Source organism: Canis lupus, chromosome 15 (genome assembly GCF_003254725.2).
Source record: "Canis lupus dingo isolate Sandy chromosome 15, ASM325472v2, whole genome shotgun sequence".
Classification (NCBI taxonomy): Eukaryota; Metazoa; Chordata; class Mammalia; order Carnivora; family Canidae; genus Canis; species Canis lupus.
The window spans coordinates 26,887,384-26,911,553 of record NC_064257.1 but is presented as its reverse complement, the minus strand read 5'-3'; the positions used below and the strand labels follow the sequence as shown (position 1 = coordinate 26,911,553).

The following is a 24,170-nucleotide window of genomic DNA, read 5'->3' as shown; positions in this document are numbered from 1 at the left end:
GCTGCCTAAACAATCCTTTAACAAGAGCTCCTGCATGTAAGCAAAATTCTCAGGGCCAAAGTTGAACAAGTTTGTCCTGGGAAGAAAACTAAAAAGAGAGAACACAAAAGTAATAAAGGACAGAGTTATTATGAAGTCAAGGAATGTTTGTTTAGGACATCACTCATCTCCATCATCTGCTTGATTTTAAAGTTTTATTACAGAAGATGTCTAACTGCTATAAATATTTTCCCTACTAGGAAGAGACACTGAATTTACATGTTTTTTCTGAAATTTAATTTTAAAAATTCATTTATTCCTGTCCGTTAGGCTTTAGGGCTTCCAAGCATATCCCTAAAAGGCTGTAGGAACCACAAGGAAGATTCTAAGGGAGTACAAAGAGCAGACCTTGCTCTGATCCAAGCCATGGGAGCCATCTTCATTTCAATTAATTTACTTTGCCTTTATGAATTAAGAGTCTTTTAAGGAGGTTGACATTTCACTCATCTGAAAAAGCTTGGAATGTGACAGGGGAAAGGGAGGAGAAGTAAATCAAAGGGGTTAGCAATTTTCCAGATGCAATGTATTTTTCTTTTCTTTTCCACCAGAAATTTTAGAGAGCCTTCTGACATTTTAATTCCCTATGCAAAACCACAGTAGCAAAAAAATGCTTACGGCTTATATATCAAAAAACAAACACGCACACATGTGCACTTACATAAGCCCATGAAATAAATATAAATTCAGATCTGCTGCTCTTTTAGCTAAAAATGTTTCATAATATAATAAAGCATAATAATGTTACATGTCAAAAAAGTTTCTTTAGTGTATTTATTAGATGTTTGTGTGTACAGTTTAATCAACACCATTTTAATTTAAAAGCAGCAGCAGGTTTTGTAGCTTACTTTTTTCCTAGTGATACGAAGTCAATGAGGTGAGTCAGTGTTGATTTTTTTTCACTGAGTTGGTGCTGTTTCACTGAAAAGATAGCATTTATAAAAAACTGTTCTCGTGACTGTATTTTAAATCACACCAGAATATTTCAGTTATCACCTTTAGCCACATGGTTTCAGGAAACTATGCCCAAATATTTCATGCAAATGCTGGTCATTTTAGAAGAGTTCTATTTCAGGGGAGTGGAAATTCACTAAAACATCTAAATGTAAAAAATCTTAGAGGCCTGAAGACAGATTCTCAGTAACAGGGGATATGTCCATTGTGTCCTGGAGCCAGAGAGGGAAAAATAATAGTCAACTCCCCGAAACACCCTGCTTCGATATTTACCTGACAGCTTTGGTATCTTGACATTTTCCCCAGCGCATTTCCTCCTTTATCAGGTATTATTTTACAAGGGATTTCTTGTTATACAGAACTGACATAAATCAATCTATAACAGAGGAATTTGTTTAATACATTTATTCTTTTAAGAAGTTGCATGATCGTATTTCATCGACTCGTACAATAGAAAAAAATTTACTACTAAAACAGAGTTTGTGGAGACGGATGGATGGTAAATCTATTTAGTCTTTTCAGAGGTTCATTCTTAGATTTTAATGTTAAATAATAACAACTATTCATTTAAAGCTGGTCTCACTGTATATCTTGACCTTTAGCAATTCCACACACAGCAGCTTATTGTGGTATCCTTTAAATATGAGAAATAGAATGTTTTACTTTGCCATTGAAAGAAAAATAAAAGAGTACTGTATGTTACATGGCCCATGAAATATTGGCAGTGTGCTCCTTGGCTTTCATTCGAAGAACTGCGATACTGGAAGACCTCCTTTCAAATTCTGGCTTTGTTTCAAATGCGTGTCCATTGGTAGCCCCAGTAAGAAGAGAGTCAGTGAAAAAATTGTTGAGGGGCACGTGGCTGAACTGGTTCTGGTGGTTTGAAAACCCTGTGTAACTGGAATCTGTCCGAGGCGAGTGAGAATAAGGTGTCATACAGGAGGAAGTGTCACGTGGTAACATGCATGAAGTAACCACAGAACCACCACTCGCATTTCCTGCCCACAAATTGTTCTGAATCTGGAATATATAAGACAACAAATATTACATTTACGCATTCTCACTTTTGTTCCCTTACATTTGTTAAACAGCGTTTACTAAATTTTGTCAACTATTCATTGTTTGCTCCCATTGGGTGGTCTGTAATTACATTCCTAGTACATAAAGTGATTACTAAAAAATAATTATTTGAAGGATCCTTCCAATCTGTTATACTGCAATAGTTCACCAAAACCCACGTACTTGACCACATAAAATACTCAAAACATGTCAATCTCCTGAGTATTCTTTTTATAGTCGTGATTGTTAAAGTGAAATCTAGAAAATCTGGTCATGATTCATGACAAATTCATGTGTTTAGAAAAACAGTTCAAAATACAGTTTTAAGTTTATATATAGTTTTCATCCTTCTAAACAAAATGACACAAACGCATTTTTTAAAGTTTTATAGTTGGACTCAATGTGGCGGTTTTGGTTGGAAACCATTCCTGATATGAGGCTATTACCTTTGTTGATATTTGAAATCAAACTCATTACTAGAAATGTTTGCCCTTTGATTGCTTTTTATTTCCTATAGTCTTAAATACAGAGCTCTGTGAGTATGAGCAATATATACATATTTTAAACATTTTTCTGTGCCTTATGTATGATACAGTGAGATTGCAACAGAATTATGACATGTAAAACATTTTAAAATTCTAAAACATGACCTTATCAAATAATGGAAGTACAACTGAGAAAAGCCTGCTAGTATTAGCAAAAATATCATATGAGTATAATTAAAGTACTATATAACATCTTACATAAGATTGAAAACTAGGTTGTCACTTGTGCCCAGGAAATTCACATTTCTTAGTATTAAATCTCTATAGAAAACAACAAACAGAAATTTCTCTAAAGTTTCTAGCATGGAAAGGAGACACTAAGTAGAATTTGTACAATAGAAGTTTTACATAGGAGGGATCTTAAACCAGCTATTTAAACAAGGAAAGAAAACAGTGCTCACATGCATTACTGAGAAACATGGAGAAAAATCACACAAACAGCAGGAACCCGGGAAAACTGTTGGATGGTATAATATGAAAGACAGTTCGAGCCTTAGAAGACAAAATTTAAAAACTGTATGCTTTTGCAATATTAATACAACAGATCTGAACTAGAACAGAGCAGGAATACCTATGTTTATCCCCTCTGGCTCCCTTTTTAAAAATCGTAGTAATTAGAATCATTGATTGTTTTTAACACATACACAAACACTGTTTGCTTATATTTACTTTTTCGTAAGAATTCAAGTCTACCACATATAGCCTCTGGTGTAATCTCACAACACCCATACTTAAATCCTGCCTTTTAAGACAAATTATTTTCAATTAATAGCATAAAATGTTAATGAATCTTCTACATTATACTGGTAGAGATATTACTCTGTCACTCAAGAAGAGACCGCTTAACCGGTTTCAAACATAAGGAAAAACTGAAACAACTAATTTCATCTGTTAGTTGGGGCTTCAGAGATTGGCACGATGCTCACTTCAGTGTTATTTTAGAAATAGTCATTTATATAGATATCTTTATAAAACTGCTTTAAATATATTAAATCTGTGAGACATTTCTACAGATATATATATAATATATAATACATATATATATATATATATAATGATTTGCACATTCTATTAATCTTTAAGCCATCATGGGCTATGTTGTTCTAATTTTGGCTGGTTCTAACTAAATGCATCCCATTTGAGCCAAAATATGATGACTGGTGCCACTGATTGCTGAGTTATGTATCTCAAACCAACAAGAGGGACTGTTAATGTCATTACTCTGTCAACCTAGCTCTTCTAACTTGATCTGGGTGATTTTCCTCTGACATTTAATCAAACATTGTGCTACACTGCAAAAACCACAGTCACATGTCTGACAAAAGGGCTTTCAGGAAATGAAAGTGAACTTGCTTGCTTATTTTTGAAAAAATAAATGAAAGGCAAAATAGCGGTAGAGAAAGATTATTTAACGGTTTAAGTTTGTTAAAGGATTCCTCAATTTATACATAGCATTGCTATGTAATTTATTATTAAAATCATCTATTCATATTTCAAATGCATAGAAATATATTTACTAAGTAGGCAAAAAGAAAAGAAGGTCAAGACAAGGAAAGTGATCTATGAATATAAATTAAGAAAGATTTTTCTCTTTAAAATAATCCACATTAATCTACCTATAAGTTGAAAATAAATTCTTCAGTTTCTATGGTATGAACAAATTTTTTTTCATGAACAAATATTTTTATTTTGACCAAAACTTTTTATCTGGACATGATCAAACAAGATGAATGTGCTACTTTTGGTGAAATAATTTCTAGCATATAGAAAGAAATGTTTTCCGAAAAGAAGAGATGGGTAAAGCAAGTTACTGCAGCAATATTTTAGTTGGATTTGAGAAGATACCATGGGCATCCCAAGGGTAGTGACACTGTCACACATTTCTACTGATATGTCCTATTTCCTGATCTCTATCTTCTCCACCTTATATCTTTTTTTCATTTAAAACATTCCTGGCATGTCTTCATTTCACTTTAGGGTTTTAATTGGTTTTGATATCGAAAGTTTAGATGCAAATCATAAAAGACAAAATTGAGGTTTTGTTTCCTCTGAAGTGTTCCCTTGGGATGATTAAACATCTGATGACAACAATCAAAACAATGCTCATGACAGCTAATGGTTACCAGTTATTCACCATATACATGCTATTAAATGCACTGTGAGACTTCTAGTCATTTCAACACACTAAAAGATGCTTCTTTGCTTTCAGTATCCACATTTTGTAAATGGTAAAAATATAGAGCAGGGAGCTTAAAACCTTCTACAAGATGTGTAACTTCAATGTTAGAGGTCAAATCTGAATGCAGGCAATCTTAAGAAATGCTACAATGATACAAAAACTAGTCTTTATAAACTGAAATTATTTACTTATTTACAATCCTAACTTTGTGGGGGTTCGTAGGCTCTGTTCTCTGAAAGCGAAATCCCTGATGCTTGCTCATAAGTTTTTCCTCATCCTTCAGCCTAACACAATACATGATAAGCACTTAATACAATTTTATTAAATGATCAAAAAATCTCTGAACAGTCTGAAATTTGCACTGATCCATCTTGCAGGTGTAATCAAAATTTTATGGACAATTTATGGTAATATATCTAAATTTTGTTTCATGATTTGAGCTCTATAATCACTACTATGTATAAGCTTGACAATTATGAAAATTTCATCCCAGACACTGTATTTCCCAAGGTAGTTTTATTTTCCTATTACATACTTATTCTTCACCACAGATACATCTTGTTGGAGATTCTGACTCATTAAGCATGGGGTGTGGCTTATGGGATCTGTATTAAAATAATGGCAATGATAATAATACAGGAATTCTGAAAATCAACTGGGATTAGGAAACATTATTGAAGCTCCACTTCCCTCCAAATGCAAAAACCCCTTGTACACGTTCAATTACATTTAGTTCTTGTAATAAGAAGCTTCCCTCTTCAAAAATTTTTCATTCCTTTTTGGACAGTTCTATAAAAACGTGAGCTGTTATCTTCCTCTATCACTTCGATTTCTGGTCTTTAAAATGATACAGAAGCTGGCATTCTTCTTACATGTGAAAATCTTCAAGTATCTCAGGCAATTATTGCACATGTCTCTTTTCTTCAGCATTTCTCAAGGCAGTATTTGATCAAACAGCAGCTTGTGGTTTAATAAATCTACTGCTGTCAAGGTGGGCTCAGTCTATGGGCCCTCCATCCCTCCACCAATTCTATTCTTATACAAGTGGTCATTTTCAAACTCTGTGCTCGAATCTACAAGTCATATTGTCTAAAACTATAGATTTGTTAGCAGAGAAGCCACATAAAAATCTTGCTGACTCATTAGAAGAAATATTGTATTTGCTGTTAGATTTTGGAATGAAAGAGTACTTTTTTTCCCCCAAATAGGATCACTACTTTTCTTTTTTTTTGACTATTTCAGAGACACCTACGATGGTGAAGCCCAGCAGCAAATAAATTTTAGGGTTTTTTTTTTTTCTGTGGGCCTCTAACTGTATATTAAAGAGCTTCACAACCAGGAACACTCTTATTAAGTAATACCCACATCCTCCTTTCCTGTGTGCCAAAAAAAAAAAAAAAAAAAAAAAAAAGACTGCCTTTACATTTTTTCTTCTTTATTGTATAAAAAGGAGTAGAAAATCTAAAAACATTCCATGTTTTAATGTGCTTTGCAATGTTTTAAAAAAATTCTAGGGGTACGTTCAAAGCATTGTCCAGGGAACTTAGCCAACTGCATCCCGTTAGCACGAATGCAGGTTCAGCTGACTTACCACACTCCACTTTGAATGTTTGCCTCTTAATGTTTTCCTAATCAAATGAAAAGTTAGCACTTAATTATTCCATGACTATGAATTTAGGAGGAAAGTTGTTTTTTTGTCTGATTCCTTCCAAAGAGAAATTAAATTTATTTAATACTCATTTTTTCCCCAAGGAATTAAAAGTAATATATAGGAAGGAAAGGGTCAATATATATGCATATTTTACATACATGCACACACACACACACACAGAGTTCTTCACTGTGGGTATATATTCATCATGAGTTGAAATTATATGGTAAATAATGAAATTATAAATCTCATTTACCTCCACCTTAGAAACTTGTTAGAAACTTGATATAGATATATTCTTTGTAAAATCAAAACTGCAAAGAAATTTTTAGAATACTAACCCTACCTAGTATATATTTCTAATATATTTGCAGATTTTATTATAGTAAGCAACTTCTCGTACTTTTAAAAAAACTTTGAAAACAAATACAAGTTTGTTAGTCTTTGCATTAGTTGTATCATGATGTATAAAATACATCAAATACCTTCATGACAGCATTATATATTCTATATCCTAATGTTAGTGCTATTTAGAAGACAGTATTCTATGAACTTTAATCTGGATTTAATAGAAACACTGAATACCATGAAATCAATGAGTAACAATCATTCCTTAATTTTGAAGCAACTCTAAAACTAAATATTTTTCTATGAAAGCAAGTTTATATGGCCTTCCTCCTCCACTATACATAGATTGCTCTTACCTGCCACCAATGTCCATATGTATACACACCACAAACACACGTGAACACCCCCACACACACACATACTACCCTTACACCATATGCCTACACACTTCCCTGTGGGAGTTAAAAGTTGCTTTAAAAAGACACAGATTAGGGATTTCCCAAGAGGTATTTGTAATGTTTTAGCAATAGCTTCTTTGCATTAAAATCCAAAAGCTGATTTTTGTTTTTCCTCTTTGAGAGAATGTTTACAACTATTGACCACTTTGTATATTATTCAATACTTACTACATAGTTTTATTACCACATTATCACTTACATAATTTTCCAGATTTTTTATATGGTCTCTTAAAAAAATGCAAACATGAGTTTCCACAAAAGCAGTTTAGTTTTTTAAGAGGCTATTATATTTTTTACTAGCATATCCCTCCCTTTAAAATTTATGGTGATAAAATGTCAATAAGAATCATACACTTAGTAACTTGCAGATATTTTTAGATGTTGACTAATTTTAGGGTCCCATTAACTTTTCTAGTAACTACAACAATAAGTTGCTGGCAGGGAGAAAGAGTATAAATGCTTTTCTAAATAATGAATTAGCTACCAGTGAGTAAGTCTCACTTGCTACCAGAGAATAAGTGAGTAAGTCTCAAATACTGATACTGTCCATCTGGGGAAAAAAAAAAATCCCAACTTAAATTAATTACCTAGTGAAAAGATTAACCTGAGCATAGTTAGGTACTACCTAAAACAGAAATGAGGGTATATTTTCATCAGTGCCTACTTTTTAGCTGTAATTTTCACATTAAAAAAGGGGTTTTTTGGGTAATCAATTTACACTTCAAAAATTTCAAAGGTATACTTTGTCAACATAGTGTATCATTAAGCTGAAACGATTAGATATTACTTATCAGAAAAGGGTCATATGTTAAATATTGATTGCTACTTTGATTTTTTTTAAAATAACATTCCATCTTACAAATATGTACAGAGATTTGGAACAAGGAAGAATGGATTTTCCACTAAAATAAATCAGATATAATAATCATATGAGACTAAAAACCTGAGAAAAAACCACTTTACAGAAAAATAAGTGTATATATCTTTTTAGTGCAGAAATTAAAAACACAACCCTCAGAAGAAATGTTAATGTCTGGAAATTTTCAGAATGACATCATATAAATGTGTTTAAATTTTGCATTATTTAAATAGTATTTGAAATATGTGCTCCAAGTCAAAGATGTAAGAAACATTAAGGACATATTTTCCTCTTCCTTTAGGATTAGATGTGTTCTTAAACTATATGGTAATTATGATCATTAAAAAGATTTAGAGGAGATCTCACTCTATATGTCTTAAAAGGACACTTTTCAAGTCAACTCACTTAAGGAGGGAATAAAATAACAGCACTTAAGATTTGCTATTTTACTTATTCAGCAACAATGATCAACATGGAATATTTTCCAATTAATTGTCACATTATTTTTCATGTATTTTAATACAGGCATGATAGCCATTGTTGACAGTGCTTGATTCATTTTTAATGACACAATTCCTCAAAACAAAATCCACAATTACAAGAAACAAAGATTAAAATATAAATGACGTTTTCCTTGTGAATGAGTAACTTAAAATACAAATCAAATATGCAAATACTTTAATCTGCACAGAATATTTTTAAATCTAGAGATTTCATGAGGCTTAATAAATATGGAAAGCATAAAACTCTGGGTTAAAATATATCGTAGGTTCACAATAACAATAACAGTGTGTGCTGGTTTTAACCTACGAGTCTGTTCTCACGGACTTTCAAGTTTAATTTCCCCTCTGGGTCTCCATCCTCCGTAAGGTAGTTTTTTAAAATATATTTTTAATTTATTTTTACTTTTTTATTGGAGTTCGATTTGCCAACATATAGCATAACACCCAGTGCTCATCCCGTTAAGTAGGTAGTTTTTATACATATAAGCAACAATAGCACTCTTCAATGATTTAGATTTACATTTTTTCTTATTATTTAGTTTGGTAATCTACTCAATTTCTTATTTATCCTTTCCTTTTAAAAATATAAAATACTCATGACCAATTCAGTTAAATTCAATGCTTTAACAGCAATCACCTATTAAAAGTAAAAAAAAAAAAAAAAAAAAAAAAAAATCAGCTAAGTTAGTATTACTGTGTAAAGTCATTAAGTCATATTAAAACTTACATACCATGTTTTTCAAAAAATATGCCCAAATTCATAATCTAAAATATTAATGCACTTTGCTTCTTTTACAGGGTATTTTTTTTAATCTCTGTAAAGTGTCTGTATTTTCAACAAAATTAAAATTTTTCCCTCTTTGTGTCTAGCTGCATCTTCACTTGACTGATGCTAACAATACCTGCCTCATGCTACATATCACTTATTTTTAATATGTACTTATACACCTATGTGAAATATTTTTCATACAAATTGTTATACAACCTGTATACATTTTTTTTCATTTTTAGACATTTAATTAAATAAGCAATTTTCTATCAATATGACTTGATCTAATGATGTTAATATTTTTGTCCCTCCATTCTTCACAAGAGAGGTTTCATTGTATCACTATGTGACCATTTCACTGGCTGTTTCATAGATACGAGAATATTTATCATATAATGTCTCAAGTATAGCTATATTAATAACGCTTTTTAAAAGATTTTGTTATTTATTTACTATTTTAGATGCCTTTAAATTGCTAAACCACAGTGGTTGAGGGAGACAAGTTCCATATTCTTTATTTAGTTTAAGTGAAGGTAAGCTTCAAGATGAGTACAGAGACTGATGCTACAAGAAGGTGAGAATGAACAGTATCTTTCCCAATCACTATTTTACAGAAACTTTAACATTTCCTTTAAAACACTGCATAATTACAATGTTTGAAGGAGAATTTGTTAAACTGGAAGTGTTGTATACCTATCACCTGGGTCTTAAATTATTCCAATGACTAAAAATTATTTATAACTTGAATCCAACTCCAAGTGGCATTTATTTGTTAAGTCATCAATTAAGCAACAGAAAGCAAGATACTGCAGGGGTCCCCTTGTATATAATGTAAACATAGATTTAGTTATGATTCTCACTATACACTAAGTAAAAGCCCATGGAAAATTTTGGTGGGAAAAAGCTTCAAACCTTTAAAAATTTTTTGATGAAAATATTTTCTTCATGAGAAAATAATTTTGGTGGGTTAAGAGTATACTCAAACATCCCTCAAATTACTGTATTTGATTTTCCTAATTTAAAGAGGAAAGCACATTTAACTAAATTTGATCTTTCCCTAGATCCTTAAATAGTGAATTTACTAAAAAATTGGATTAGTTTAAATGCTACAAAAACAAAACATTCACACCACTTAGCTAGCTCGCTACTGTAGAATCAATAATGAGTGACTGGCTATTATAGAACTGTTACTATTTATTGAGCACTCGTTATGTACTAGGCAACAGTCCTAAGTACTCTGCAGAAACTATTGTGTCTAATCTTCACAAACATCATGTGAACTTTTATGCTCATTTTATAACTGAGGAGAAATATGCCAAGAGGTTGATTTACTTGCCAAAGGTCTAAAATCTATTAAGCAGCAGATTCAGACTCATTTGAACCCAGAACCCCCTGGCTATGAAGCCCATAGTCAAATATTAACACCTAGCCCTCCCCCAGCCCCATGACTTAGCTCCACAGATGTTTGGAAATCAATTTAGTCCTCTCAATAACAGAAAAGGTACTAGGATGATGATCATTATCATCAACCACACCACCAACTCCAGCACCAATAATACCTCCATTTTACAAATAAAGAATCTGAAGATCCCAGGAAGTCAGATTTACCCAAGTCACCCAGCAAGTAAATGATAAAGTTAATGCACATGGGATATGAGCCAAACCGTGAAACTAGACTTTCTAGTAGGAAGGAAAGATGGCTATAATCCTCCAGAAAATGTTTATACCTGGAAAACTATTTTATTCAACAAAACAATTATTTAAAGAATTGCTTTGATGTCCATAAATTAGAAATAAATTAGAATCTACTGTTGATAGATGCTTGCTTTTTCAATTCGAAGACAAAATTATGTAGGTTTTTTTGGTCTGCTGGGTGTAGATTCTATCAAGAAGTGTCTGCAGAATTTGGTACAAATATTACCTAGTTTGTCATCTGCCCAAAAAGTAAGAAATTTTACCTGGATCATTTATAAAACCCCCGGGCCTCAAACAGTACTTAACCTGTATTTGTTGAATTAAATGAAAATAACTCTGGAAGAAAAAAAAATTAAGCCGAAAACATTCTGCAAAACCTTCCTAATCTATTCCTTTTAACAGAGGAAGAAATTGAGATTCAGAGAGGCAAAGTTAACGCTGAGGACCCCAGAGATGGTTAATAGCAGAGATCCAGGAATCAGCTATTTAACTGAAATCTGATTAATCTGGGGGTTCATAAAGTATTCCAGAATGTTGAAGCAAGACTCCTTTTTTCACACCTATTTGGTGTATACATACTTTGTTTAATACGGTTGTCATACGAAGTTAAGAACTGACTCCTCTTTTTGAACCATAAATACTTTATGTTGTAAAGGGGGGAGCTGACATTGTATACAGTCCACCACCATGTCAGTGAGAACTGTGCCGACTGAAGGAGAACTGAAGGAAGGTTTCCTGGAGGAAATACAGTTTAGGTGAGGAAAGGGAACTGAAGACGGAGGAAATGGAGTCAGCATCGCGCAAGGAATAGATGTGACACGTGACTGTTGTTTAAAGTGTCATGTCATGGAGAACATTAGGCAGTCAAGTAGTTTCATTTAGCTAAATCATAGTGTTGCCAAATGACAATGGATATGGTGAGCCAAAACAAAGGGCTTTTTAAAAACAGATACTATTTTTCAGTACATCAAAATATACTGCCCTAGGGACGCCCAAGTGGCTCAGCGGTTGAGCATCTGTGTTTGGCTCAGGGCGTGACCCCGGGATCCTGGGATCGAATCCCCACATCAGGCTCCCTGCACGGAGCCTGCTTCTCCCTCTGCCTGTGTCTCTGCCTCTCTCTTGGTGTTTCTGATAAATAAATAAGTAAACAAACAAACAAATAAATAAAATCTTTAAAAAAATATATACTACCTTAAAGTATATTATTACTGACATCACGCCTCTCACTGTTTGCTATCCAACATGATATCAGATGTCACATGTGAGCAAGCTTAAAAAAGAATACCTGAAAGCAATCTAAAAAGTGTCTACGCTTTTAAAATGCTTTATATCACTATTTTATATATTTGAAAAATGAAAACATTTTTTGCTTTCCAAAGTGACTTGGTGTTTTAGGGTCAACATTGAAATATTTCATGGCTCAGTGGCGCTGCGTAAAGAGCTCTGAACCCCTGCACTTCAATTCTGTGAGTTAATGGCTGTAAGAAAGAAGCCTGGCTTAAAATAAGCCTTCAACTGGTAAGTATTAATTTTACCAGTAGGGCTGTTGTTACTATTTTGTAATGAGAGCAATGGAAGCAAAGTAGTTAGAACACTTTAGAAAACATTAATTACTACTCATAAATAAACTTATTATATGTTATACAGAGATACTTTTATAGTTGGTAAGATCATTATTCACATTTGAGCAGACCTGAGGAGATCGTTTTCTCAACCATTTCTGTTTTTCATGTATTTCTGTATATGCTTTTGCTTTCCTGCCAAACTTTTCATTCTTTATTTCTGTCCTGTTTCTAGTTTTCTAGTTTCCAACTTTTTGGTAATTAATTTTTTTTTCTGTAATTAGTAACAGTAACCAAGCTCAGTGTTTTTCTGCACTGAGTTGTCAGATTCTATTTTGGTTCCCATTTTTCTGATTATAATTTCTATTTTCAAGACACATGCTTAAAAAAAAAAAAAAGTTTCCTTTAGGCTGAAGCTTGAGAGACATGATCTTGGCACAACTATTTCTTCAAAATAAAAAAGTCCACCACATATTTTTAAGTTAAAATGGAATTTTACTGACTTTATCCCCACAGTGGGGAGTGAGAGACACTTGATTTCAGTATTTTTGGCAACCAAATAGTTAATGAATTACCAATATAGAAAATAAGTATGGATTTTACAGTATTGATTTTTAGGATTCTCGATGAATTACACCATCAAAATAACTTCAAAAACACAAACTTCAACATGTGATGTCCGTGTTGCCATACTTAAATTAAGAGTTGACATCACCAATGGACATAGCTTTGGAGAAGCCACAGGGAGAATTAGTGCAACATTCCCATGATTCCTGAGGGGAAATTTTTAAAATTAATCCCCTGTTGGAGTGAAAAAAGACTATCAAATGTATAATTTGATTGGACCATCTCCCTTCCTGCTTGCGCGACCTTACTAGGTTACCTCAGCGTGCTGAATGACAGTGTCTAAAGCTATGAGGCACAGTAACACAATGGCAAGACAATCCTAGGAACAAAGTATGACTAAGAGTATATTAAGTTACATGAAGCCTTTGTAAAGAGCTTAGTTTGTGCCAGGCACTATTCTAAATGTTTTATGTTGCACTGAAGAAGAAAGGGAAGTTCGAGATAAAGCAACCACCAGCAAGGCACAGAGAAGTGGGGAACCACACACACACACACACACACACACACACACACACAACCGGAAATGGGGTCTCCAAGGAAAGGAATGAAGACTGAAATAAATGCGGCAAGAGAAGAAGATGGTAGTCAAGGGTGGTGGAGCACACTTGACTAGGAAGACTGTAAAAAGTCCATTTGAAAAGAATTCATTAATTTGTAAGTTTACTATCTGTACATTCATCACAGTGAGGTAGTTCAAAATTACATAAAGTACATGCCAGCATACGTCATCTGTCTCTACTGTTTTCATCATTGTTCCACTTGCTCTTAGTTTCTGCTCCTCTGAACTGAGCTGCAGACTTGTACGGTGCAACCTTAAGCCGTCCACTCCTTTGGTATTCATTTATCAATCATTCAATCCTTTCAACACAGTCGTTGGGAGAGCCAGTGTGCTGTAAGGGCTAAGACCTTGCACTTGGGAGCCAGACTGCCTGTAATGAGGTCTCGGCTTTGCCATTAGTGAAAGTGAGAAAATCTCTGCCCTCTCTGTGCCTCAGTTTCCTCACAGGGAAAACGAGGACAATTAATTAATGACACCTAGTGCATAAGGTCGTCGTAAGGATGAAATGAGGTACCGCGTGTAACCTGCTCAGAACAGACTGATATAAGGACCATGGCTGGGTCAACAGGTAAGAAATCACTGCAGTGCCTGCTTCCATGGAGTTTGTAGCCTACCAGGGAAACTTCCTCATGGCACTTTGTTCAGAACTCAACTAGGACACTCAAAACTATCCGGTGAATAAAAGCTCATTGGCCCTACGATGGTAAGTAACAGAGTACATACATGCTTTTAAACTGAAGAAAAAATTTTAAAAATAAAGGAACTATTTTACTATAAATTTTTAAAAGTAAGAAAAACAAGGTTCTTCTGATGGCAGGTATGGACATTTATTTATTCAAAAGGTACCGTCGTCTTCTAGTAAACTGCAGTAGGGAGGCTTAGCTGTAGCAGCATATAAGCCCCTCGTGGGCTGTCCTATAAAGAGGAACCAATTCCTTCCATAACTCCCATGGGTCTCGTTTCCTAACGTTTAAAAGGACTGAACTAAGGTGATCTTATCTGGAAGGGTGGAGGTTTCAAAATAGGTTTTTAAGAATCATCAAAAGCATCAGAATACAAGGATGCACAAAATTAAAGGACTGAATTCATGCTCACAGGGTATGAACCTACAGTTGAAGAAAATGAGTACCCTTAAGCCTGGCGTTGTGAAGATTTGGTTCCTGGACTATCAAGGTAGTCCCCCAGCATATGTGTTATTTATTTTCAAAATGGTCTGTAACAATGCATATCCTTAAACCGTAAGGAGTAAAATAACAAATATCATGTTCCTTATAATACAAGTGTTCCGTATCCTGTATCAAAGGCAGATGCAAATACTGGAACTCAGTAATAGGGAAAATTAATGCCCAGTTAAAAAGATAATATGCATTTTATCTACATGCATTACAAAGTCTGAAAAAGAAAAAAAGGCCTCTAAATTAAAAGTAAAAAACTAAGAAAAACAATAAGTGCTCTTTAAAATGAGATGAGAGCTCCCATTATAAAGGCGTGGATGCGTTTTTTTTTATTAATGTGATCGATTTTTTCAAATGATGTCCAGTACTAATCCTATGTATGTTTTAAGTAACAAAGGGCTAAATGTTTCCTTGAAACAATGAGTAACTTCAAAGCTGAAAAGACAACATAGGAAAAGAGATATTTTTAAATGGAACTGAAGGTTTCATAGACCACACTGGACAGTAGGTTAGGGGATGGAGGCTCATAAGACATTAGCCACAGGGACAGCACGCCAAGCAAAGCTTTTATTTATTTTTAAAAGTTAACGAAACGAGCCTGAATAGTCAAAATGTAGACTAGTTAAAAGACTCAGACTGTGTATGATGCTACTTCAGCTGTTGCCGTGTATAATGAGGAAGGGACCCTGAAATATTTTTGAATGAATGGCTCCAAAAGAAAATAAAAACAAAATAAACATTTCGGTAAAATAAACATCTAACAAACATGCAAAAAGTCTTCTGGAGGTTCAAGTTTCCATTCTCGATTATTGTGTTGGGTATAATAAAGCCAATAATAATAGCCCTTTTAAGAATATACAAACCACATCTATTTTTCGCCATCAGTATTCTGTGAAGTTAACCATACCTGTGGATAGCTGTCAGTCCTCGGCAAAACCGATATGTCATAGGTGGCAGCAAAATGGCTTTTAGCTTGTTGTATTTGGCCATAGCGTTCTCTTTTTCTCCACTTGGCCCTTCGATTTTGAAACCAAACCTAATTTTTTTAAAAAGTAGAATTTTAGCTGAGGAATATTTGAAAATGCAATGGTCATGTTAAAAGACACAGATCAGAAAGGGCCAACCAGGCCAATAACATCACTAAGAAAGAAATTTAGGTCAGAAAAGTATCCACGAGTTTTACTTTCTATTTTACCCTGGTAAGTGGCATGTCCATGAGGTACTATAAATTAATAGAAAGGGACGGAATACTTCAAAAATTATTTAATGTGTCTCAGGCTCTGGGTTTTTCTTTTCTTTCATTTTGGAAAATAAAAAGGAATTAGATCACATGACTTTGAAGACTCCTTATGTCTCCAAATTATCATAGATAGCCCTCCTCTCAGAGAATGCTGCAAATCTGGAAGACATTCATAACTTTTTAGTTTGGCGTTATGCACATAACATTAACCCAGCCAAACTATAACCAAATTAATATCTGGGTCTGTCAAAACAATTATCTTTAAAACATGTCACAGAGTGAAGACTCTGCTGGGTTGTACCCATACTTAGATAATCTTAGAAAAATTTAAACGCAATGATTACATCCAAAACATATGGCACTGGCAGAAATATCATGATTATTTAGAAACGGAAAATATTAAGATCACATATCATATTGAGCATGATAAAGACTATAGGTAAAATGGAACCATCTGAAATTAAACTCCGGTTTTAAAATATACAAATGTCCTTATTACACAAATTACACCACTTATAATATTTATCCTCCCTTATAGAAAATGCTCAGAAACCTCCAAATCATTTCTCCAATTCAAGCGACTTACAGGTAATATAAATAAAATAAATGAGGAAGCTATAACCAAGTGTCAAGAAAGCCTGTGGGCTACTACAGTCTCTACAGGGTCACTAAGCTGTCATCCAAATTTCTCTAATTCTATATTAATAATATTTGCATAACAACCATCTTTCTCAGAGAGGTAAATAATTACTAATTCACACCTGAATTAGCTCTCCAGATTCTTCACTTTAATATTTTAATGAATAAAAGGGAGACACAATATACTACATTCACTATAAATCATTTGTTATTTTTGAGTAGACATTTCACAAGTAGCTGTCAGGAAGTATTTACAAAACTATGTTCAGGGCACAAAATACTTACAAAAGAAGCTAGAAATCACACACAAAAGTGCAGACTGTTAAAACTGCTAAAATTTACTTGAAATTTTTCTTTTTTTTCATATTCAGTTGTAATCTTCTATACCTTTACCATCACACTTATGGATCCATATTGAGCCTCAGTTCAGTGCGCAAGCATGGACTGCAAATGTGAGGTTGTGCTTTAAAGAGTTTCCAGCAATTAAAATAAGGCAACGAGAGCTACTTGTTCAGTATGATTTCTTAGAACTCTGTTGGTAAAGGTGTATTACACAGGATGCCCAGGGCTCAAACCAACATTGACAACAACACAAAACCTATTTTCTTCCCATCTTCTCAGGCACTAGAAGCCTAGTAAGGGAATTTAATAGTGAGTTGTTGTTTTAATTTTTTTTCATTAAGAAAAAAGATCATTAGGTGTGAATTACCACTCTGATGTGAAAGCAGGAAAGAGAAAACCTGAGTCAATTAGGTTTGGGCTGGTTCTCTGGGCATGTTTTTAGACAAAAATTATTCAGCGGTTGATGAAATGTTAAGGGGAAAATATCCATTGTGCACAGATGATCATCCCGTATGTAAACATATTTTTTTATGGCTACAAGTATAACTAATTAAAATATATGAACACAAGGCAAACACACACACACACACACACACTTGCGGGGACTGGTGTTAACACCTGACAATTCTAAAATTCTTCATTAGCATCAACGTTCTGTATATTTACTTCCTGAACTAAGATAAACTATTTGCCTCCACAAGCTAAGGAAAAATCCTGCTGCTTGGTATTCCTGTATCACCAAATGTCGTCTTTAATCATGTAAAGGCCTTACAATAGTTTAATCTTCAGAAGTAGTACTACTACTTCAGAACAAAATTTTTCACTGTCTTATTCATTTCCCTATGATACTGCATGGGAACTGCAAAATTCAATATTCTGATATTTAGCACGGTGAAAACACACAAAGAAACGGGCCATTCCCTGAAATTGTTGTTACTAGAGAACTGATAAATGTAGTTTGAGAATACCAACTCTAGTAAAAATAAAATATGCCTCAGAGATAGACTTTTAACCTCATATAACTTTTTTCAAATAATTTTAATAGTATATTGAATCATCCAATTTGATAACCCGAATGCAACTTAAAATATAATTGAGTATATATCTGAAAATTACTTCAAGATCAGTATCCCTATTGCCTCTACAAAAAAAAAAAATAAATAAAAGCCATCTACATTTAAAAATTAAAATGGAATGGCAAGGCAACTGTTAGAGCTAGAAATGTTGTAGGTGAGGTACCTAATCGTTCCTTATGCATAGTGAAAATCAGTCATGGCATACACCACAATTGGGACATTTGTGAGATTGGTTCATTTTTGTTTGTTTTATTATAACCCCAACATCAATAAAATTATAGATCTATGGGCCATTACACAAATGGCTTACCAATACTTGCTATATAACCTAAAAAGAACCTTAATAGCTGATAAAATAAAAATAAAATAAAATACATGTGTTAGTAAGGAAATAGCTAGGATTCTGCTGCCTGTCCTTTGAAAATCATTTTTTAAAAATTAGAGATATTTATGCTATTCTGTTTCTTTAAAAAAGGATCGCCAATTTATATGCCTACCTAATAAGTCAAGTGTTCTTTTATGTTTCTTCTGTGTGAAGGATTAAATCCTTTGCAAGGAAGAAGAACTTTTAGTGGACCTCCATGCATATAGAATCAGTTCCTTCTTTTGTGGCAAAACGCAACCATTGAATGATCCCAACAGTATCCCCCCCACTTCCCCCACCCCTCTCCACCCAAGGCCCCCCTTGGCTCCTACCTGGACCCTGGCCTCCGTGAGCTCTGTCCTCAGAGCAAGCTGTTCTCTGACATAGACATCCGGGTAGTGGGTTTTCTGAAAAACCTTCTCCAGTTCCTCCAGCTGAAGGCTGGTGAAGGTGGTTCGGTGTCTCCGCTTCTTACTGCTGGACACGTTGCTGTCACATTTATCCCCAAGTTCATCCAGGTCTCCCTTTTCTGGCATCCCTTTCCCGGGCGACATGCGGAGGCTGTTGCAGTTGTCCAGGGCCCTGTTCAGCTCCGTGTGGAGGGGCTGGCCTTCCACCTTCGTGATGCCATAGTTCACTGTACCCAGAGGGGGAAACAACACTTCTCAGGACTGTGAACCGAGCCGGTGAGGCACCTAAGCCCAACTACTGCAGGGCCCGAGCATCAGGAAAGCGGGCTGTTAACGACTCCCTGTGCCACTATTCATTCAATCATCGCGTTGTGTACCATTATTAATCCACTTTGGGCAGGTTTGAAGCCATTTAAAAATGTGTACGTGGAACTCCTATAAACGTGCCACGTCTTACTGGTTCTACCTTACGGGGCTGATGCAGAGCTTAGAAATGGAACTTATCAGCAAATAAGGTGATCGAATTAAAAGATGCTCTAGATTTAAGAAAAAAATAAGTGAGCACAATTTTTGAAAAGCGAACCACATTTAACGTAAGCGATGGGTACGTATGTACTCACAGCAGGCAAAATCGGGCTAATTAGGTGGCCCCGGGAAAGGTGATTTCAATTTTAAATAATATCTGTAAACCCAAATCCAAACTCTTCCCCAAAGTTATTTTCCTGCTCCACACGAAACGTATGGACTACAGATTTAAGATACGGTTTTGTTTCTATCGTATTTTGAATATTTTGAGTGTTTATTCATGGCTGCTTTTTAATCTTTCTTTTTTTCAAAAAAGTGACCTACTAAATTAAAAAATGACTGTCATATCGGTTTCTGGAAGTGCTTCTTCTAGAACAGAATAAGATTTAAGTAAACTTCATTAGCGTAAAAACTCATTTGCACCTCTTTCGAAATAGGTCGTATTTATCTGTAGCTCACGGAACATGTTCTAAGACAGAAAGCCTTATTCTTCCCTAAAGCAGAGAAATTAAAACATCTATGAAAAGATCGCAAAAGATGTCATCTTCCATTCTCCTTAGGGTTGTTTTACTTTCAGTGATTTCCTCCAGATTTGATTGAATGCTTGCAGTATGATATAAAACAAAAATGTATCCTATGGTGCCACACACACACACACACACACACACACACACAAATGCAGTGGATGCACATCATGAAATTGGAAAGAGTTTTTAAAAAGGTAAAGCGAAGCGAGCCAGAACAATAATTTCCAACGAACTGCCATACTTTCTTTCGTTTTGATCTGTTCTTAAATTCTCATAACCTATTTCAGCAACTGCTCTAATGAGTATGCAAATGTTTTGAGCTGTAAGACCTATAGTAACTTAAATGCTTAATATCTTGTAAGCAAAAGAGGTGATGTGAAACCAGATATAAAAGAAGAGCCAGGACTGATTAACAATAGGGTTTTGTCTTGGGCAGAGTTAAATGGGGGAACTTCGGTAATTAGGGATGGGGGAGGGAAAGCAGTGGTGAGGCTAAGGGCATCTCAGGAGAAAGACAGGAGCTTTCCTAAATTTAGCCAACTGCTGCCTCCGTTCATCTTACTTACTACTTTCCTATTAAAACTCATCCGAAAAGTGTGATGTTCCTTCCCAAGTTAAGGCATAATAATAATTTTTTAAAAAGATCACCTATTTCTCTTCCTGTTTTGGATTCCCGACAATTTAAAATAGGATATAGTCCTACCGAGAGCAGGACAGCAGAGAATCGCTTTTTGTTTTTAAATCCCGCCCATTCAAATAACTTCACGTATATACATATAAGAATGCCAGAAATATGGACCCTGAAGTCTGAAATACCACCAGAAAAGCCAAAAGAGCTAGCATATTAAAAATAAAAAATTCATCGCATGTGTCTTTCGAAATAAACGACTGAAACGATTTAGCTGATTTTTCTCTCCTTCCCGTCTATGTTCTTGGTTCAACCTTGCGAGTCAAAAGTAATTTGCAACGTTGAATAAGTCAAATACAAGAGATGGGGTTCTTTTTTTTTTTTTTTTTAAGTCACTGTGTACAAAGTACTTGGAAAATGCGCTCCTAGGAGCCAGTACCTTGCCAGATTTTGACCCTCTGCACTAAAACAGGGGGCGGGAGGCTTGTTGTAAATATTTCACACTTAATTCGTTTGTTATTTTAAAGCAACCCGCTCCTTACAGCTTAACTGTGCAATATATACAATGATAAGGAAAAGTCCTCTTGGAATTGTAAACTTGCTCTAGCTGTCGCGATCTGGAAGAAAAAAAAATAGGTTTGTCTTGGGTTACAAGATAGAAGAGATAGATGGCTTGTTTTGATAACACTCTGACTTTGAGATACTTGGCCGCTCAAAGTTGAAGGTTTCACCCAGAAGCCTTCGGAGAGGGGGTTCTGGGGGGGGGGGTGCTTTTCACGTGCGGTCAGAAACACAGAACAAAAAAAATATATAAAACAGGATTCGGGAGTTGAGTGCTTCCACGGGAGATTCTTTACCCGAAGCCCTTGAGAAGGATTTGGCGTTTAGGGGAAAAAAAAAAAAAAAAATTGGGTGTTGCGCTGCAAACCCAAGCAACCAGCAATCCCAGCTGCACACGAGCCGCTCTTAGAACCTTGCAGCTTCCCAAAGAAAGACTCCCGCTACGTCCTGGACAGCTTTTTTTTTTTTTTTTTCTATACAAAGAGGTTTTTTGGGTTTTGTTTTGTTTTCTGGGGTTTTTGTTTGTTTGTCTCCACCGGGAGGAGCTCCGACTTTCGGAGCCGTGACAGCGGGGACGCGGGCTGCGGCGACCGCGGCGGGGCCGGGGCGAGGGGTGCGCGCCCCCAGGCTCGGCCCGCGCAGCCCCGGGACCCGGGCGCCCAGCCCTTCCCGCGGCCCCCGCCCAGGCCCGGCGCGTCCCGGCACCCCGGGGCTTGCAGAGGGGAGGCGGGGGGAGGGGGGAGGGGAGGGGAGGGGGGAGGGCGCGCGGCCGGGCCGCCGACTCACCGCCGCCCTCCTGGCAGGGCGAGGCTCGCTCCAGGCGCACGTGATGCTCGGCGCGGGGCAGCGGCCCGAAGGCCTGCGCGCATTTGCCCGCCGCCGCTTTGCCGTAAAAGGGCTCATTGTCCAGCGTCTCCATAACGTGCTCCAGCGCGCCGCCGGCGCCCATGTAGAAGTCCCCGCTTTTACCCGGCGGGCTCTTGAGCGCGAACTTCTCGCTCAGAAACTCCATAATCCCGGCGGGGCGGTCGCGGGGCGGCAGGCCCGAGGGCGCCGGGGGGCGGGGGGGCGCGCGGGCGGGCGCGGGCGCGGCGGGCGCGGCGGGCGCGGCGGGAGCGGGCGCCGCGGCGGGGGGCTGCCCGGCTCCGAGCCCTCCGCTGCGTCCCGGCTGCGGCGCGGGCATCCGAGGTCGCTTTTATATCTTGAAACTCAGCTGGGCGCTCCGGGCAACCTCCCAGCTCTAATGAATATGAAAATAGGCAGGCGACTAACTCCACCCCGGGGCCCCCCTCCGCCCCCCACCCCACCCCCGCCCCCCCACCCCCGCCTCCCCGGGCAGGGCGCGCCCGGGCCTGGCTTAGGCAGCCCCGTTCCAGGCCGGTGCCGGGAGCGCCGAGGCCGCGGCCCCCAGAAGCCTCGTCGCCGCGACAGCCACGGGCGCCTCGGAGGAGCGGGTGAGATCGCGGAGCGCTGAAGCCTCGGCTCGGCGCGCGGCCCGCCCGGCGCCCGGTCCGCCCCCGCCCCCGCGCCCCCGCCCCGCCCCGCCGGCCGCTCGCAGCCGGAGAGATTTAGAGGCGTCTTAAGAACTTGAAAGGAAGTTATTACTCCAAAGAGCTTTTATTTCATCCGTAAATCGTTTATGTGGAAGGTCCACGTTAAGCCGGATCCCCAGAAGCCAGCTCCGGCGCAGCCCGGGACTGGGGGGCGGGGGGCTCCCGCCCCTGGCCCCGCGCGCCCCCCGCGCCCTCGCCGCCCCCGCGCCCCCGCCGCCCGGCCCGGCCGAGCTTTCTGGAAGGCCGCGCGTGCGAAGGGTGGGAGCAGGAGGCTGAGCCAGAGGCCCTGCCGGCGTCAGGCCCCTGCCAGTCCGTTTCCTCCTCCTCCTCGTCCTCCTCCTCCTCCCGCTCCCCTCGGGCCACGGTCGTCTCGCTCCTTCCAGAGGCTTCTAGGAAAACCCGCTAGGAGCAGGGCCTCCTCCCCGGCCCCGGGGCGCAGGCCACACGGAGGCCGCTACACAAAGGGGCTTATGAAAGGGGGAGGCCTCCAGCGCCGGTTTTGCAACAAATCGTTTGCGAGGGCGGCGGCGGCGCGGGGCGCACGAGGCGGCGGGGGCGCGGGGGCGCGGGGGCTCCCTGCGGGCAGGGCAGCGCCGCGCCGCCGCCTCGGCTGGGCCCGGGCCTCCGCGGCGTCTAAGGGGCTTGCGCTCGGAGCCCCGGGCGCCCGGAGCAGCCGTTCGCAGCGGGCTCCGGACCTGGCGGGCTTGCTGCGAAGCTCGCACGGTCTGGGGACCACGGCCGGCAGCCCCCCTCCCCCCGGCGGACTCTGTGCCAGGGTCCCCGACGGCCTTCGCAGCGCGCCTCGGGCACGCGGGGCAGCGGAGGCTCCGAGAGCGGGGAGGCCGGGCCCGGCTCCGGCGGGCGCCCCGGCCCCCCCCCAGCCTGAAGCCCCCTCGGCCGCCCCCAGATGCCCCGGGGACCACCCCCCGCCCGCAGCCTCGGAGGAACCGCCCCCGCAGCGCAGCGCAGCGCGGCGCCCCTCTGGGCTGCTGGGCGGGCCGCGAACCCCGGGGCCGGGCGGCGGGAGCCCTGGCGCCCCGGGACGCCTCCCCGACGGGCTGGGGCCTCGAGCGCGCGCTCGGCTCCCGGGGAGCTGACCCCGTTCCTGCACCCACTGCGCTTCCGCAGCGCGCGCCCTGCACCTCCCAGCCCGGCGGGGCGGCGGGAGCGCGACCTGAGCCGTCCCGGGGGGCGCGGTCAGGGCACAAGGTCCCCCCGGGGGACTGCGCCCCGAGGACGGAGCCAGACTCCACGGAGACGCGGGGCCCGCCCTGGCGTCGTCGGCTGGAGGGGGTGCGGGGCGCACCCCCGGCGTGCGGACCC

The 24,170-nt window shown here is 38.8% G+C and overlaps 1 protein-coding gene across 1 annotated transcript; it reads right to left on the bottom strand.

Annotated features, from left to right (window-relative positions):
• Positions 1–1,380: 1,380 nt before the first annotated feature.
• ALX1 (ALX homeobox 1) lies at positions 1,381–22,337 on the bottom strand. Its single transcript, XM_025439206.3, has 4 exons — positions 22,081–22,337; positions 18,976–19,280; positions 15,890–16,018; positions 1,381–2,010 (listed from the first exon to the last, which is right to left on the bottom strand). Exons 1-4 carry the CDS (start codon positions 22,304–22,306, stop codon positions 1,690–1,692), a joined length of 981 nt encoding a protein of 326 aa, XP_025294991.1. The 5' UTR covers positions 22,307–22,337; the 3' UTR covers positions 1,381–1,689.
• Between the last annotated feature and the right edge of the window lie 1,833 nt (positions 22,338–24,170).